Raw genomic sequence first — 17,372 nt, 5'->3', positions numbered from 1 at the left:
TACAGTATAGACCTTGTGCCACAGGTGACTCACAGGTGGAGAAGATGAGGTATTACTAGAGCAGAGTCTAATGCATTCGTCTTTTAAATCTCTCTTGACTGAAAGATCAATTCTAAAGATGTGACTAAGAATTGCCTATCAGCTCTTTTGCGTTTTAACCTCCCTCTCTGTATATAACCCTAAGTGACTAGCTCTAGCCTATTAGCCCTTGAAGCCATCAGTAAGGACAGCACTGATCGACTGTGTACACAGCCAGTACCGGCACTTGTGAAAGAAGGAAATGGGCAGTGCTCTATGCAGCTAAATGCAAATGAACCATAATCAGTAAGGATTGGGATTGTTCCAACCCACCTCTGGTCTCCAAGGGCCACCTCCCCACTCAGCAACAGCCTTGCCGCCAGGTCCAAGGATGGGGGGTTCAGATAGGAAGGATGCACCTGTAAGCCTCAAAAAGAAGTCACTACAAGAGCATATTCTTGGTTCTAGGCATGCTGTCTCGACCATTTAATTCTCCCTTTTCTGACACATTAAAGAAACCTGTTGTCTTACTATAGGAGTCTGATGAAGGCTTAAAACCCGGAGAAAGGTTAGAGCTGTGTACAGAGCTCTAAGATTTCCTAGTGGCGTAACATTGGGACATCGCTTAATTACTCTGGGTCTTGTTTCCTAATGCAGAACAGAGCCTAGGTGCCACGGCAGTCACGCACTGAGTATTTGTGGAAAAATTAAAATAATGATAAAAAGAACCTGCAGAAGGGGAAGCTCCAGAATATCACTGAGATCTCTCCCATTCCTACCAATAAAACACGTGCGTGACTTCATGATTACAGACTCCTGCTCTCCTTTCGCTCACCTCTCCTCATCATCCTGTAACAATACCCACTGACCCGACAGCGCACCTTTTCAAACAAAAACCAGTTGCCATAACATATTACTGACCTTGGAGTCCTGTGCTATATTTCAAAAATGATATAAGTATTTCATTTCACTTTTCCTTGTGCAGTTGTTTTCTGCTTGATTTCAAGAGTTAAAAGGAATAGTTGCCCATGTTTTGCATCTGATGGGTTTTCCTTCTCCATGAAAATACTGACGAGAAGGGGGGCAGGGGGCTGAAATCTTTCCCCTGCAATTTGCTTTGGCTTTCTCAAAAGTTGGACAAGAAAGTCAGCCTAATTCAGGTGGAATCTAAAATGTTCTTGCTGTACAAGTGGGCAGAGAAAGGAAGCCTATAATTTCCAAGCGTTCTTTCAGGAAGTTTGTATTCTCTGTTTTCCAGGGAGCTTTTACTTTCCGAGGGAGTATGATCGACATGCCATTACTGAAGCAGGCCCAGAACGTTGTTACGCTTGCCACGTCCGTCAGGGAAAAATGATCTGTTAAATGAAGCTCTCATCAGGTGGGCCGAACACAGACAGTGTGTTTCTTAAAGACAAACTGTAATACTCATGGCAACTTGTTAGCATGCCAGGGTGGGCCTCACTCCATTTACAGTTCATGCTAATCACGAGGGTGGTTGTTATTGTCTTACTGGCCAATTATTCCTCTAAAAATGAACTTTCTTCCTTTGCCGGATCCAAGCTCATGATTTTTGTTTATTAAATGTGTTACAAATAGAGATTTATAATTTCATGGGGAACATAGAAATCCTTGGGAAATGGAAATCCTAGGAAAATAGAAATCCTTGATGGGCAGTGAGAAGAAATTAAACCTTCAGGGAAACAGATCTTTCCCCAGTACATAAGTTCCCTCCATCCTTCTGGGGTTAAAGGTCACTAGTAATCTGATGAAAATAAGAGCGATGGCATTGAAAACATTATTAAGTATTATATTGACTTGAGAAGATACCATCGCAAATAAAACCTTCAAAACTGTTTTCTGTGAACCTCCATCCCACAGATAGCCCCTCTGCCTCTCCCTCCCCCCCCCACCCCCGCAGGGTAGTTAGTGACTGGGAGCTCTCCTCTTGGACGAATAATCAACAGTTACCAGCAATTAAAAAATAAATGTGCACAAACACAAGACCATGACCATCCACTTTCCCCTTTTCCCATTTAACTGTACACCATTGAAGACACACACACACACACACACACACACACACACACACACACACACCCCACCCCCGTAAATGTATGGCCAGGATAGGACTCCGGACTCCTTCAGCCATGAACTTGTAGCGTCTAGGAAGACACAAAGCCACCGGCCTGGTGCATATGGCCCCCTCGAGATTTGCATCACATTAGAGGTGCTGCTCCAGGTCATATGGGTGGTGTGGTTAACGGGCTTAGTGAAGCTGTTTTGAAGAGGTTAACCCAGCTTGTAGTAAGGGTAAATAAACATAACAACCAGCCATTGTTCCCTATTCAGCATGTACTCTTATATTGAAAGCTAAAGGGTATTGAAGCCGCAAGGATCAACTTGTGCATGCCAGAGGACGCCAATGAAGTTTGAAACACCAACAATCAGAGATTTTGTTTCTGTTCCTCATTAAATCATGAGCTTTTGTGTGGAGACTCTGGACGACTGTTCTTTAAGAAATTAACAGAATGGGAAGTTTAAAACTCGACACCAACCTTTTCATGACCTACACAGCAGCCAGACTGCTCCGCTTAGACAAACACTGCGGGGAAGGCTGTTCTGTTTATTGAAATGTGTAAATAGAAAACAGTTGTTTTTCTGGTTCAGTTTCCACTTCCCCCTTCACCCATTTGGTTTCTTCCCTTTCTGGTTCCTGGCTTGTGCCCTGACTAGGGGTCTCCTTTTGCCTCATTTCCTTCAGACGCTGCAGAAGCAGGAGAAGGGAACAGAGGTGAAGGGTGCTTGGTTCCAAGCACCCAGTCGCCGCAGTGCTGGGTAGGAGGGGACCCTGTGCGATTAGGCTTGGGGAAGGAAGAAAATCCACAAGGACGGTTCTGGGGACGCATTCCTGAGATAGCAGCTAGTAGCCCCCAACTGGAGACCCAAAGGCACCCTCTGCCTGGCTCGGCAGTGGTCTGCCCTCCTCTAGTCATCCCAGCCCTGGATTAGGGCCTCGTCACTCTTCACCCGAGGCGCCCTGGGCTCTGGCAGGCGGAAGCCGCCCCATCCTCACTCCAGGTTTGAGAAGCTGCAAATGGCATCCCAGCACCCTCAGAGGCTGCCAGCGTCCAGCCCGGCTGTGCCTCGGGACTGAGGGCAGGGGCCCTGCAGGAGAAGCAGCCAACGAGCCTTACTGCTGCCGCTGAGAGTCAACAGGTCAGGTGTGCGGGAGGTGAGCCGGGCCACGGGCGTCCACGGCCAGCCTCCACTCACAAACAGGCCAGGAGTCCACTGCTCAGAAGATAGGGGTGGCACAAAGCCCCTGGGTGTCAGCAGGGATCCAGATCAACTGCGAGGAAGCCAGGGGGCACCTGAGATGGTTCCCACCCTAGGGTGCAGGCAGCTCCTAGCCAAACTAGCAAGTCACAGCCTCACTTGCCGGGCGGAAGGCCTGGACCTGGGAGAAAGCCGCCCCCCCCGGCTGGGAGGCTATGGAGGCCTCCTGCTCCATCAGCAACAAGCCCCCAGGCTCCTACTCCCTTTGTCCCAAACTAAATTTGCCCACACAAAACAACCTTGTTGTTTAAGTCTCTTGGAACATCAGCTTGACTTTATAGCCCTGTGGTTCCATTTCTAATAGGATCATGAGACTGGGAACCGCAAGAACTAAAAGTCTGGACCAAGGCTGACCTCTCTGTGGAGTCCCTAGCTGGGTTCAGTGGTGACCCGAGCCCCATCGTGTCCCCATGGCTAGAACTCCGGGGCACCCCCCTTCTCCTCCCACTGCCTGATACCATGTGTGCAAAGAAAGGTGGGAGGCGGCCGAAACCCAGGCAGCCGAAACCCAGGCAGCCGATCGGGAGCCTGCAGAACTCCTCCAAGCTGGGACACACACCGGAAGAGGGGCAGGCAGCCAATCGAACGCATTAAAAACTATACCTGTTTCTATTTTGTGTAGCTCATAGTAGCCACCTCACCACATCTCACACACACACACACACACACACACACCCGTTATTAATTCTTGGGGGCTAAATTATGGGCAACACTATTAAAACATTATCAGAACTAATGAGAAACAATTACTTAGAAAATGAGCCAGGACAAGATTGAGTTGAGAGCATCAGCGGTGATCACTGTAGATTAGTTTAATAAATCATCAGGTTCGAGGCAGGGCGGACTGTATGTATGCACAGCCTCGTCACGGGAAAATGAAATTGAGATTTTTTTTTGCATAATTTTTTCATTAATCTCAATAGGACCCGTGCGGTGTAGATTGCTTTATTCCCCTAATACCTTGCCTGAGGGGGGGCGGGGGACACCCAATAATGTCTTCATTGTCTTACTGAGGTCTTAATGACAATCTGTGACAACCTCATTTTAATGTATAGAGGAGTATATCAATAGTCAGGTTTTATTGAAATGGCGAAGGGATGGCTGGTCGGAGTGGAGGACAATCTGCGGACACAAGTTAGGGGATGGTGGACATCCGGGGCTTTTGCTTCAGATAACCAAGTTTCAGGACTCCCCCCCCCCCCCCATTCCAGGCTTGGTGAGAGTCTGTCAGGGAATGGAGATTTCAGTGGTTTGAATTTGAAAGTCACAGTCTGCCTGCCATCTTTTGCTAGTCAACAGAACGGAGCGTTTTGCCATTATTCCTAACCGTCAGCACTTGGTGGCCAGGGGTTTGGGGGGAGTCGGGGAGGGGGCGTCCTCTGAGGGGCCTGGGCAGAAGGCAGAGCTTGGGCCTCTCTAGTGGAGGGGTGCTCTGCTTTGACGGCTGCGTCCTGAACCCCCCGTTATTTACATTTCTTTTCCCTTTTTTAAGGAATGAAAGCGATCGAGGGTAGGGAACAAGTCCTAAGCTTGGTTTCTAGCAGGGCTGGTGCGTCCTCCGTCCCCCCCCCCCCCGTGGGGACCAGGGCTTGGCGCCCACCCCACCCCACCCCCGCCCCCATCCTCGAGGTCTCCAGGCCGCAGTGACCTGCCCCCCCCCCCCCAAATGGAGACGTCCGTTGCTTCCAGATGCCCAGCGTGGTCCCTGCGGGCCTGCGCCGGGGGCCCGGCCGCTTTGTGTGGCTCCAGCCGGCGGGGTGTGCGGGTTTGTGGGCGCCCGGGTAAAGGCTCGGCCGAGCCCCTGCGGTCGGCGAGGCCCGCGGGAGCGCGCGGGCGCCGGGGCCGGGGCGAGGGCGCGGGGCCCGGGAGGCCGAGCTCCGGCCGAGCCCCTCGGGCACTGTGGCCGTCCTGATCTTCAGATTACCCCTCCATTACCCGTGAGCGGCGGCGGGCTGGGCTTCGGCGCCTCCCGACGGGAAGGGCGCGGCGGGCCCGGAACCCGCGCGCCCCCTGGAAAGGCCACCCCAAGTCGGGGTCCCCCGTCCCCGCGCTTGCCGTCAGGGCGGTGGCCGCACGAGCAGACCCCGAGACCAGGGGCCCCCCTCCCCCCGGCCCCCGACCCCGGGGCTCCGGCCCGGCCCGGCCCGGCGAGGCGCGCGCAGCCGCGGAGCGCTCGGACGCAGCGGCCGTCGGGGCCCGGCCGGGGCCCCCACGCGGGGGACCTGCGCGGCGCGGCGCGGGGACGGGGCCCGGCCCGGGGGTCCCGCTCGCCCGCCACGGGCCGCCCGGACCCCGCGAGCCGGGCCGCGACGGGGGCAGATCAAAGGCGGCCCCGTGTCCCCGCGGAGCCGGGCGCCATCCCCGGCCTTTGTGCGCCGTTGCTAGGAGCCGCGCCCGCCGGAGAAGCTGCCGGGAGCATGTTAATCAGACTCGTTACAGTGCAACAATAACGCCTCTCTCGGGGACCCCGGGCCCCGCGCACCCCGCGCCGGCCCCACTCCCGCGTGGGGCCCTCGCCGCCGCCCCGGGAAGGACCCCGCCCCGCCCCGCCCCGCCCCGGCCCGCGCGCCCTGCCCGGGAGCCGTCGGGGGGGGGGGGGGGCTCCCGGGCCCCTCGCCCGGACGGTGCCCGGCTCCACGGGCGGGCGGGGGAATCCGGGGCTCCCCTGCCTCCCAACCCGGCTGTCCCCGACCCCAGCCCAGGGGAACGCGAACGCCCCCACTGCCGAGGCCGCAACTCTGCCTTAAGCGACCCAGGGCGCCCTCCCCGAGGGGGAAGAACCCCGACGAGGGCAAATAAATACTCCCCCGCCTTGCCGGGGAAGCGCTTCATTCGTTCATCCACTCAGTCATTCACCCACACCTGCTAAACCCACTTGTGTGCCGTTAAGATGGCAGCCAGGCACCCCTGTAACCCTAACTACTTGGGGAGGCCCGAACCAGCCCAGCCAGGAGGGCCTGCGAGGCGCATCTCCAGGGAACCCCAAGAAGGCTGCCGGTGGAGCCCCAGGACTGGCCCCAAAATAAATTAATTTGCATTACGAATTTAAAACATTTGGGGGAAACACCAGCCCGGGTGCGTCTCCCCGCGGTCAGGCCCCGGGCAGGTGGCTGGGCCTGGGAGATTTGCCCCAGGACACCCCCCCACCCCCCCCCCCCCCACACACACCGGTCCCCTTGGCCATACACAGAGACATCCGCTGGCCAAGGCGAGGGGATTTTCTTCCAGGACTAGGATGGCTGTCCCCGGTGGGGGCAGACCCCCCCACCCCGCCTGCCTCTGCCGCCAGGAACCCACGGCAGGAGATTCTCGTTGGTTCCACAGACGGCCCTGCACACCACACAATCATAGACCTGGACGGGGTTCCCCAGAGGCGAGGGCGCTGGGGCTGGGAGGAACTCGGGAGTGTTTTCATTGTATGAGCAGAGGGAGAGTTAACAGCCTGAAATTCCACCTCCCGGAAGCGAGGGGCTGTCCCCCAACGGTTCAGATATCGGCAAAAGGAAGAAATCAGCGAAAAACAGCTGCTGTGTCAGGCCCACGTAATGCCAGGGAGGCGGACTGTACCGGGTTTTGTTTTTGTTGTTTTAAAATCAGGAATCCCATTGCCTTAGTTAGTTATTTAGACGGATAGAATCCAGAGACGGGGAATAGCCAGGTGCTGGTGGCTCATGCCTGCCATCCTAGCTATTCAGGAGCCTGAGATCAGAGGATAAAGGTTCAAAACCAGCCCAGTCAGGAAAATCCATGAGACGCTTATTTCCAATTAGCCACCAAAAAGCTCCAAGTAGAGCTGTAGCCCAAGTGATAGAGCCTTGAGAGGAAAAATGAAGGGAAAACACGCAGGCCCTGAGCTCAAACCCCAGGATGGGGACACAAGTGCACACGTGCGCACACACACACACACACACACACACACACACACACCAAACATTATGCTTAGCACATTAGCACACAGCAAAGGCCAAATGAGTTCCATAGCATGCATTGCAGCCCAGGCCCCGAACCCCAAGGCAGCAAACTGCTTTCAAAGAATGCTTCCACCGAATGCACCCCGTTTTCTCATCTGTTTCTATTGGCAGATGCCGGCTATGTTCTCACAGAAGAACATTGGTGACACGTCCCTGTGTGTACTGGATGTCCAGTGACTTCCAGGCCTATGTGGTTGGCTCCACGGCTGGAGATGGAAATTTCCTTCAGTGTCCGCTCAGAAGGAAATCTGACCATTTTTGTTCAAGCCCCTGATGGATTATATGCTACTCACTCCTGCTTGGGGGAGCACCAGCCACAAGGGAAGAGGCAGTGCTAGTGGCACTTAGTTGTGTGACTGCAAGCACATGGGTGGGATTTGCACAAGTTCGTACTGTTGGCAAAATACAACTCAAATCTCCAGATTTCCTCCACTAACCCACACAGCTACTTGGGAACGCCTCCGATTCAGTCCCTTGTTTCTGTAGTCTAAGCAAGCTCCAAAAGAGCTTTCTGAAACAGGACAGCAGCCAAAGCATTCTATTCCACAACTGCCTCCCTGGGAGACAGTGGCGGACCCTGCCAGAACATCGGAACTCCTCACAACTCAAACAAAAGCAGCCAGAGTGGGCTTGGTAGCACACCCCTGTCATCCTGGTGAGGTTAAGGAAGGAAGAACTAGAGTTCATGGCCAGTCTGAGCTAGTCAGGCTCTGTCTCAAAAAAAGCAACAAAACAAATGAACGAACATCCTTACTAAAAAATAAACAAGGACAGGAAGCTGGGCGCCAGTGGCTCGCGCCTGTAATCCTAGCTACTCCGGAGGCTGAGATCTGAGGATCCCAGTTCAAAGCCAGCTTGGGTAGGAAAGTCCCATGAGACTCTTTTTTTTTTGGCCAGTCCTGGGCCTTGGACTCAGGGCCTGAGCACTGTCCCTGGCTTCTTCCCGCTCAAGGCTAGCACTCTGCCACCTGAGCCACAGAGCCACTTCTGGCTTTTTCTATATGTGTGGTGCTGGGGAATCAAACCCAGGGCTTCATGCATACGAGGCAAGCACTCTTGCCACTAGGCCATGTTCCCAGCCCCCCATGAGACTCTTATCTCCAGTTAACCACTCAAAAACCAGAAGTGGCGCTGTGGCTCAAAGTGGAAGAGCACGAGCCTTGAGCAAAAGAGCTCAAAGACAGTACACAGGCCCTGAGTTCAAGTCCCATGACCAGAAATAAATAAATCACCAGCCAGAAAACTCTAGTGCTGCCCACTAGGCAAACACATTCCCCCGAACCTTCTGCAGCATTTCCAGCAGGGCTGCTTTGAGAAAAGCTGGCGAATGTCTTGGATTGTCTCGGAAAGAAGCCCCTGGAGAGGAATGAAGTAGCGGGATCCAGACCGGAAGGACAGAGGAGGGCCGGCCAAGGCGGCTGGGCTGGGTCCTGACACCGCGCACTCTGCAGCCATTTCACTCATCCTTCCCTCTGTCTCCTGCCAGTCAATTCCTTGTCATTTTCCTTGTAGTTTTTCCTTCCCTTGACACACACTCCAAAGAAAAGGACCAATGCACCAAAGAAAGCAATGACAATGGGCAAAATTTCTACCCTAATTCTGTGCCCATGTTTTGTTTTTTATTTTGGGGGGGGGAGGGTGGTAAATTTGGCTTCTTAAATTGTGGACAGTTTGGGAGACACCTTCTAATCCTTCGTTCCTTGCGGTCTTGGCACAGGATGTATATATGCCTGTTTCATTGGAGAGGCCCTGAGCGCAGGTGACAGCTAATGTGCTCTGGGAATCAAAGTCGAAATGTTGATGAGGCGGCTAATTAATCAGTAAATTAAATATTGCAGCTAGGGCTGTTCTTCCCAATGTCCTACATCAGCCCAAGCTGTCAGAATGCAAAGCCAACATCTAGATTCTATTTCAGTGATAACGTAGGGCTGGGGCTGGCCCTGGTGACTCATGTTTGGAACACTAGCTACTCAGAAGGCTGAGGTGTGCGGATCCCAGTTTGATGCTGTGCAGGCAGGAAAGTTCAAGAGACTCTTATCTCTAGCTAACTACCAAAAGAAGACAGAACAAAACAAAACAAAAAGCTAAGGACAGCCCAGGCCCTGAGTTCAAGCCTAATACCACAAACAAACAAACTAGACAGGCAGGAGGTAGCGCAAGCAGCACAACACCTGCCTATCAAGCATGAGTTCAAAACTCAAACCCTACTGGCACAAATGCACACAAAAAAGACAAAGCTCTATGTTGGTTCTTATCTATCAGAAGAAATGATTTGAGTATACAAATTGAAACTCTTATATAAGTCTCATGGAATGCTTGTATGTAATAAAGTTTAACTTTATGTAAAGTTTACAAACATAAAATATATATATGCTAGACTATTTACATATAACTTATAAAGGCTGTCATATATGACATACAATTTCAGACTTCTCTTAATATTATTTCTTTTTTCTGATGACATTACAAGAGAGGTAACATCAAGTGATTAGTACAAAAATTTATGAGGGGCTGGGAATATGGCCTAGTGGCAAGAGTGCTTGCCTCGTATACATGAAGCCCTAGGTTCGATTCCTCAGCACCACATATATAGAAAAGGCCAGAAGTGGGGCTGGGGATATAGCCTAGTGGCAAGAGTGCCTGCCTCGGATACACGAGGCCCTAGGTTCGATTCCCCAGCACCACATATACAGAAAAACGGCCAGAAGCGGCGCTGTGGCTCAAGTGGCGGAGTGCTAGCCTTGAGCGGGAAGAAGCCAGGGACAGTGCTCAGGCCCTGAGTCCAAGGCCCAGGACTGGCCAAAAAAAAAAAAAAGAAAGAAAGAAAGAAAAGGCCAGAAGTGGCGCTGTGGCTCATGTGGTAGAGAGTGCTAGAAGTCAGGGACAGTGCTCAGGCCCTGAGTTCAAGCCCCAGGACTGGAAAAAAAAAATTATGAGAAGCAGCTGGGTGCTAGTGGCTCACACCTGTAATCCTAGCTACTCAGGAAGTTGAGATCTGAGGATCATGGTTCAAAGCCAGCCCAGGCAGGAAAGTCTGTGAGACTCATCTTCAGTTAACTACAGAAAAAGCTGGAAGTAGCACTGTGGCTCAACTCGTAGAGTGCTAGCCTCGAAAAAAAGGAGCTCAGGGATAGCACCCAGGCCCTGAGTTCAAGCCTCAGGAACGGAAAAAAAAAATTATGAGAAGCACTCCATTTTAGAAATATAACCTCCCCCCCAAAAAAAGCTCTTTTTTTTTTTTTTTTTTAACATAACCACTTCACTAAAAGCTTTTCTGGAAAGTCTTTCTATCATCTAAGGAATTTCACATTGTGAAACATATTTGTGAGAATACTTAAGGTCAATATGCTCAAAATAAGTAGCATGATTTTACACGCTTTACCTCTGAAAATAAGTGCCATTTGAAGATTTGTCCAAAATCTTCCCAGGCCGCCTTCTTTCCCCCTCGAAGAGCATCTGTGTTCTATTAGTGGTGTGTGTGTGTGTGTGTGTGTGTGTGTGTGTGTGTGTGTGTGTGAGAGAGAGAGAATGAATTTTCATAGCCTCTGGTACAGTGTCTATAAAAATTGTGATGATTTGAAGACTGTACCTTCATTTTTTTTTTGAATTTCCAAAACTTATCCTTTTTACTCTTTGGTTTTCGTTCAACAAAACAAAGAGTGAAGACGGCTCTAAGAAATGTTCTGCATTCTCAGCGAGCCGCGCTGGCTGACCCACAGGCCACGCAGTGCAACCTTCCCTCTAAGTCAGGCATCCCCGTTGGGAAGCACTCCAGCCTTTTCTTTTTATGAGGAATTTTAACTGCTGGACTTAATTTAATTATTGTATTTTGTACATACTCCCAGAAGCCCCCGGGCAGGAGCTTTGCTTTTTCCCAAACTTTCAAATAAATATCTTTAGAACTGCGTGTTTCTGACGGCGGTTGTTGCTCCTCTGACTTGGATTTCGGCTGCACAGGCCACGCGTGGCTCTTTCTGTTGCATGCACGCGTGGCTTCCCACGTTAGCCCCCTCTGCAGCGGACAGCCAGGGACGCCCCCACGGGCCTGCAGACATTTGCAGTCTTGGGGTGGGTCCCCAGACTCGTCTCAATGAGACAATAACCATCGCTAAAGCGGAGCTGCGTTTTCCAAACAGCTCTGGGGCCATGGTCTGTAACAAGAAGGTTCCCTAGGCAGACACTGCAGCCAAGTAGGAGCACACTGGGGGCGGCTGCCACCATCTTGTCTTCACGGTTTCTAGGTTCCTACACACAGGTACATGGCAGCTGGGCCGGCATCAACCTCTTCCCGCCCTGCTGCTGCCCCCCCCCCCGGCCCCTCCAGGGCTGGCCTGCGGGCAGGTCCTCCACCAGGGGCCACCTCAGCCCGGCCGCTGGAGGGCCTGCTCCTGACCCGCTCCCGGGACCACGAGAGACCATGGGTGCTTTGATGGAAATCATTTGCCTTGGGCTCAAAGTCCTCTGGTTGTGGCCACTCTGCCGTCCTAATAAGGCCGAGACCTAGGGCACAGATGTGCATCTTTTTTTTCTTTCTTTCTTGAAAAAAAAATTTCTTTTTAGCAAAGAAGATCCTGAGATGGAATGATTAAACGGCAGTTACAACGAGCGGGTGAGTGGCTTTTCTTACTGCTTTCCACCCCTTTCTCTACCCCACTACTCTCATTCTCTCTCCTTCTCTGGCGTGTGCGTGTGTGTGCATGCGTGTGCGTGTGTGCGCATGCGTGTGTGTGCATGCGCACGCACAGGAGCTTGAACTCAGGGCCTGAGCACTGTCCCTTAGCTCCCCGCTCAAGGCTGGTCCCCTGCTACTTGAGCCACCGCTCCACTTCCGGTTTTCTGGGGGTTCATTGGAGGTAAGGGTCTCATGGACTTTCCCGCCTGGGCTGGCTTCCCCCAGGATCCTCAGATCCCAGCCTCCTGCGTAGCTAGGATTACAGGCGTGAGCCACCAGGGCCCAACTTCTTTGTTATTGCTTGAATGCAAGTTAGCCAAGAACCTAGCTTCAAGTTTAAGACCTAAATAAATAAATAAATAAAAGGAAGGGGGAGATGGGGGGGGAGAAGACTTCAAAAAATGTCTTAGCAGCAGATTCTTGGGAAGCCATAAACAAGCTTACAAAAAGGTTAGAACTGTTTAATGGTAAGGACAAAAGCTTGAACCCTGGGCCTCAGCCTCACTGTGAAATGGGGATAGTGACCACGACGACCTCATACAGTTGTTTGAGACGGAAATGATCTGAGATACATAAACATACGTGCATCATACATGTATATATGAAGAACAGTTGGCCCTGGACAGATGGTAGCTGCCATTATTGTTACATTGTGAATACAGCAGGTGCAAAAGAAGAAAATATACCAAAGTATTAGCCATGGCTGGATAATGCAATTGATGGGGACTTTTACATTTTCCTCTTACTTTTTTTCCCCCCATGTGGTAGTAGGGTTTGAGCGCAAGGCTGTATCTTGCGAGGTAGGTGCTTTACCTGCAGCCCTTTTAGCTCTGGTTATTTTTGAGGTTTTGCCTCACTTCTGCCCACACAAGGGACGGCAGGTGCCTGCCATCGTGTGTAGCTTCTTCCGTGAAGGTGGGTTCTTACAGCCTTACCTCCTATATCAGTCTTCTAACTGGTTAGGATTCTAAGTGTGAGCTACCTACCCTCAATTTCCTTTTTCACACATTTGTACTTCCAAGTTTTATTAAATGTATGTCTCCCTCCCCCCCCCCCCCCCCCTCCGGTCTTGAGGCTTGAACTCTTAGCCTAAGCACTGTCCCTGGACTCTTGTGCTCAAGGCTAGTGTTCTACTACTTGAGCCACACCTACACTTCTGGCTTTTTGTGGTTAATTGGAGGTAAAGACTCGGACTTCCTTTCCCAGCTTGACTTCCAATGGTGATCCTCAGATCTCAGCCTCCTGATTAGCTAGGATTACAGGTGTGAGCACCAGCACCTGGCCTGAATGTCAAATTTTTAAACCTTAGTTGCAATTAATTACAAATAAAGATCCCCTAAAACACTGCTTTGATCCTGGCAGGATCATACCCAAAGGACTGGAGTAGAGAATCCCAGACAAGATCTGGAGCCAGAGGGCAGCTGCTCAGACTCTGGGCACAGCTGGCTTCCCAGGGAATCTGACCTGTGCCTCAAGGTCACCTCTCCTCCCTGGGATGGATGGACTGTATGGGCTGAAGATCAGAAAGAGCCCTGGAGAGTGACAGAGCTACCAGAGTGCCAGCCCTCTGCAGCCCCCCCCCCCCCCCCGTCTGTCCAGGGTCCGAGTAGACTTTTCCTTCTCGGTTGGGCAATATCTGTGACTCCATTCCTGTCCCCAAGGGAGAGGCAGAGAATTAGCAAAGTTGTCCACAGGGCACTGGAGGCAAAGTCTCCACGGAAGGAAAGTGATAGTAAAAGAAATCCTGAAAAGCAAGCATTGGAGCTCCGCTTTCCCTCACAGAGCTCCTCGCAGGGCAGAGGGCCGGCTGCTGTGTTTACACACCTGGGCTTAGGACAGGGGGGTGGGGGGCTGACCATTTGTGGGATCATTGCTGCTTCCAGACTGCACTGCTACAGGCAAGTCTTCAAAGACATTCCAGAAGCCCGAGTATACACTCTGTCATCACTTCATAACGCGGGCAGCTTTCCTATAACAAACAGGATGAAATAGCTCCACCTCACCAGGAGGGAGCCGAGGTTTCTCCAGCACCCCCACCATGGCGACATCTGATTCAAACAGACAACCAATGTCCTGGGGAGGTAAAGCAGGGGGAAGACATCCCGGCACCCTGACTTCAGCACCCAAGTATGAAGGGAGAGGATGGGTGCAGTCACAGATGGTCTACTATAATTTTCTTGTTGAACAGAAAACATTTTAAAATATCAATGTGGGGCTTGAGGGGTTGGAATTAAACCAGAGGCAGAAAGTTCATCTACTGGGGCTGGGAATGTGGCTTAGCGGTAGAGTGCTTGCCTAGCATGCATGAAGCCCTGGGTTCCATTCCTCAGCACCACATAAGCAGGAAAAGCCAGAAGTGGCGCTGTGGCTCAAGTGGTAGAGTGCTAGCCTTGAGCAAAAAGAAGCCAGGGACAGTGCTCAGGCCCTGAGAGCAAACCCCAGAATTGGCCAAAAAAAAAAAAAAAAAATAATAATAATAATAATAATTCATCTGCTTTCTTCATCCCTGGGGTCTAGCATGGCGCCCGCCCTGATAAATTCTCATGGACGGCATGAGTTAATGAATGAACAAACGGGAAATGTTTTCCTCAGGTGTGTTACATGCTGGGGATAGAGAAACTTACAGTCTCACTGGAAGCCCCATCTGAGTGAACCCAGCCCAACAAGTAAAGCTATCACCAATACAGTGTGACTCATTCCTCAAATCACAGCACGAACGAGCACTCCCAGTCAACACTGTGAAGTGTGCGGGCATAAAACACCTTCTTGACTTACACAGCTTCAAACCTAATCCTTCAAAAGTCACCATCTTTCGGAACAGGAAACAGGAAACACTGCTCTATCGCGTATGTACACAGACAGTGCAATGTCATATCACACATACGCTGCCATCAAACTGAGGGCACAGAACTGCGGTCTTAGGCAAGTTGTTTGTTTGTAGTTACACTCGGCCTCATATTCGCCACTTGAGCCACATATCTAGCCCCCACACACACACCTTTTTTTTTTTTTTTGTCAATTTTGGATCCTGAACTCAGGGCCTGGGCGCTGTCTCTGAGCTTTATGCTCAAGGCTAGTGCTCTACCACTTGAGCCACAGCGCCCCTTTCAGTTTTCTAGCAGCTAGTTGGAGGTAAGAGTCTTGCAGACTTTTCCTGCCTAGGCTTGCTTTGAACCACGATCCTCAGATCTCAGCCTCCTGAGTAGCTAGGGTTACAGGCGTGCCCCCAGTGCCCAGCAAAGCTCGCATCAAGAACTCCACTTGGCTTCCTCTTTGTCCACTCACCCCCTCCTCTGATAGATTCCTGACCAACAGCCACAACTCCCACGCTGTGGGAGAGCAAAGAGTTCGATTTTTGTGTTATGTGATGAGCATTCGAAAGACTGAAAAAAGAAAAAAAAAAAGGGAGGAGAAAAGATAAACACACCTTAAAGCCAAGAAGCAGGGTCACAAGCACATCCGCCCCTTCCTCCCGGCCCAGGGCAGACCCTGCCAAGCAGCCTCAGCGTCAATTACAACTAAGACGGCCTCAGAATACCCAGACAGAGCCCCAGCAGTGATGGGGTGCCCCGAATCTTAGCTGTACTGTAGGCCTCAGGGTTGTTTTGGCTGTTGGATACCCTAGGCTGCCCTCTGAGTGCTCTACCCCTTCCCTGCCCTTCCCACCACCCCTCTCAGCAAATGCTGGGGGCAGGGAGAGACACTGTTTCTGTGCATGGACAGGGTCTTCTCCAACTCGGGGTGGAGGGCTGGCCCTCCCGAGGGGCTCTCATCAGCCCTCCCTGCTACATCTTGGAAGACTTGCCCTGTCCCCCCCCCCCACTGGCTGCTCCCCTATGATGCAGCCTCCCCCACCACTGTGCTTCTTTCTCTGACTACCACCCCCTAACTATCTCCCACCTCAGCCTTGGCCTCCTCCCTCGGTCTCCCTTCTCTACTTCCCCCTCTGAATGCGCCTCCTCAGCCAGTTCTTGCTCTGGCTTGGACAGTTCTCCAGGTTATTTTTGTTGTTATTGTTTTGCCAGGCCTGGGCCTTGGACTCAGGGCCTGAGCACTGTCCCTGGCTTCTTTTTTTTTTTTTGGCCAGTCCTGGGCCTTGGACTCAGGGCCTGAGCACTGTCCCTGGCTTCTTCCCGCTCAAGGCTAGCACTCTGCCACTTGAGCCACAGCGCCACTTCTGGCCATTTTCTGTGTATGTGGTGCTGGGGAATCGAACCTAGGGCCTCGTGTATCCGAGGCAGGCACTCTTGCCACTAGGCTATATCCCCAGCCCCCCTGGCTTCTTTTTGCTCAAGGCTAGCACTCTACCACTTGAGCCACAGCGCCACTTCTGGCCGTTTTCTACCTATGTAGTGCTGGGGAATCGAACCCAGAGCTTCATGTGTGTGAGGTGAGCACCTTACCACTAGGCCATATCCCCAGCCTCTATCTTCCTGTTACCCATTTCAGACACACTGGCCTTGCACTCTCCACTCACAGGCAATGCCTCAGCGCAGCCAACGGGCCCTGACCGGCCACCCTCGGTCACCGGGGTCAGCCTGTGACTCTCCCCAGGAGAGCTGGGCAGGGGGCAAATCTCCAACCAGCCTCTGGCGGGGCCAGGGCCTGTGACCAGCTCCTTCACTCCGCTCTCCGGGCCTCCTCCGGTGTCGGGAAGAAGCCATGCACTGGGGAGCGGTGGCCTGCCCAGGGCTCAGCTCCGCAGTCCCCACCAGCCTGAGCCCATTCCCTGCCCTGACGCCACACCTTTTAATTGCTCCAAATACATATGGTGGGGAATCTGAAGAAAGCCATCTGCGGTGGCTTCCTGGCTTCGGGGTATTGTGTGCTGACAAAGGTGTGACATAAATTGAAACTCCTTTTGCTCAGAGCTGGGTCCGGAAAGTCCGTGCAGGGAGAAGGATTTCTCACCATGCACAAACCGAGCATTGTCAACAAAATTACCTTTTCTGATTAAAATCTGCATCGCGGGGCCTCCCGCAGTTGCCAGCATTTTGCTGACAGGAGCGACTGTGCGTCCAGGCGGCCGGGAAGGCCGTGGTGATGGGTGGTAAACCGGCTCGGCTCACAGGCCGACACACGTTGACTGGTTCATTGTGTGTTCGTGGCATTCTCCGTGCAAATCATGCACAGCCAGGCTCACTGCCGGCTCTCCAGCCACGGTGCACGCGTGTTCACACTGACCTCGGCGCCTCCCGGAACGCACACGTCCAGCAAGGAGAAGCATGCCAATGAAAACAAGTGTGCAAGCCAGTGTGCAGAATCATCTGCGGCATGTTCATCTCAAACAGTATTTCCCTTCACAAAAGCATTGCTCTTTGAGAGAGGAAGGACGATCAAGGAAAGGATGAAATCTAGAAAGGATTCAAATTCAC

General features: G+C 52.1%; 1 protein-coding gene across 1 annotated transcript in view; it reads left to right on the top strand.

The window, feature by feature from the left end:
• Nucleotides 1–1,570, top strand: part of Clybl (citramalyl-CoA lyase) — a 78,986-nt gene extending 77,416 nt beyond the window's left edge. The window contains exon 8 of the mRNA XM_048340578.1: nucleotides 1,277–1,570. Coding sequence (XP_048196535.1) covers nucleotides 1,277–1,372 — 96 coding nt within the window. The 3' untranslated portion in view covers nucleotides 1,373–1,570. The remainder of the gene's footprint in view (nucleotides 1–1,276) is intronic.
• The last annotated feature ends 15,802 nt before the right edge of the window (nucleotides 1,571–17,372 follow it).

This window comes from Perognathus longimembris, chromosome 3 (assembly GCF_023159225.1).
Source record: "Perognathus longimembris pacificus isolate PPM17 chromosome 3, ASM2315922v1, whole genome shotgun sequence".
NCBI lineage: Eukaryota > Metazoa > Chordata > Mammalia > Rodentia > Heteromyidae > Perognathus > Perognathus longimembris.
The sequence above is the reverse complement of the archived record's forward strand: the minus strand, read 5'-3'. Positions and strand labels throughout refer to the sequence as shown.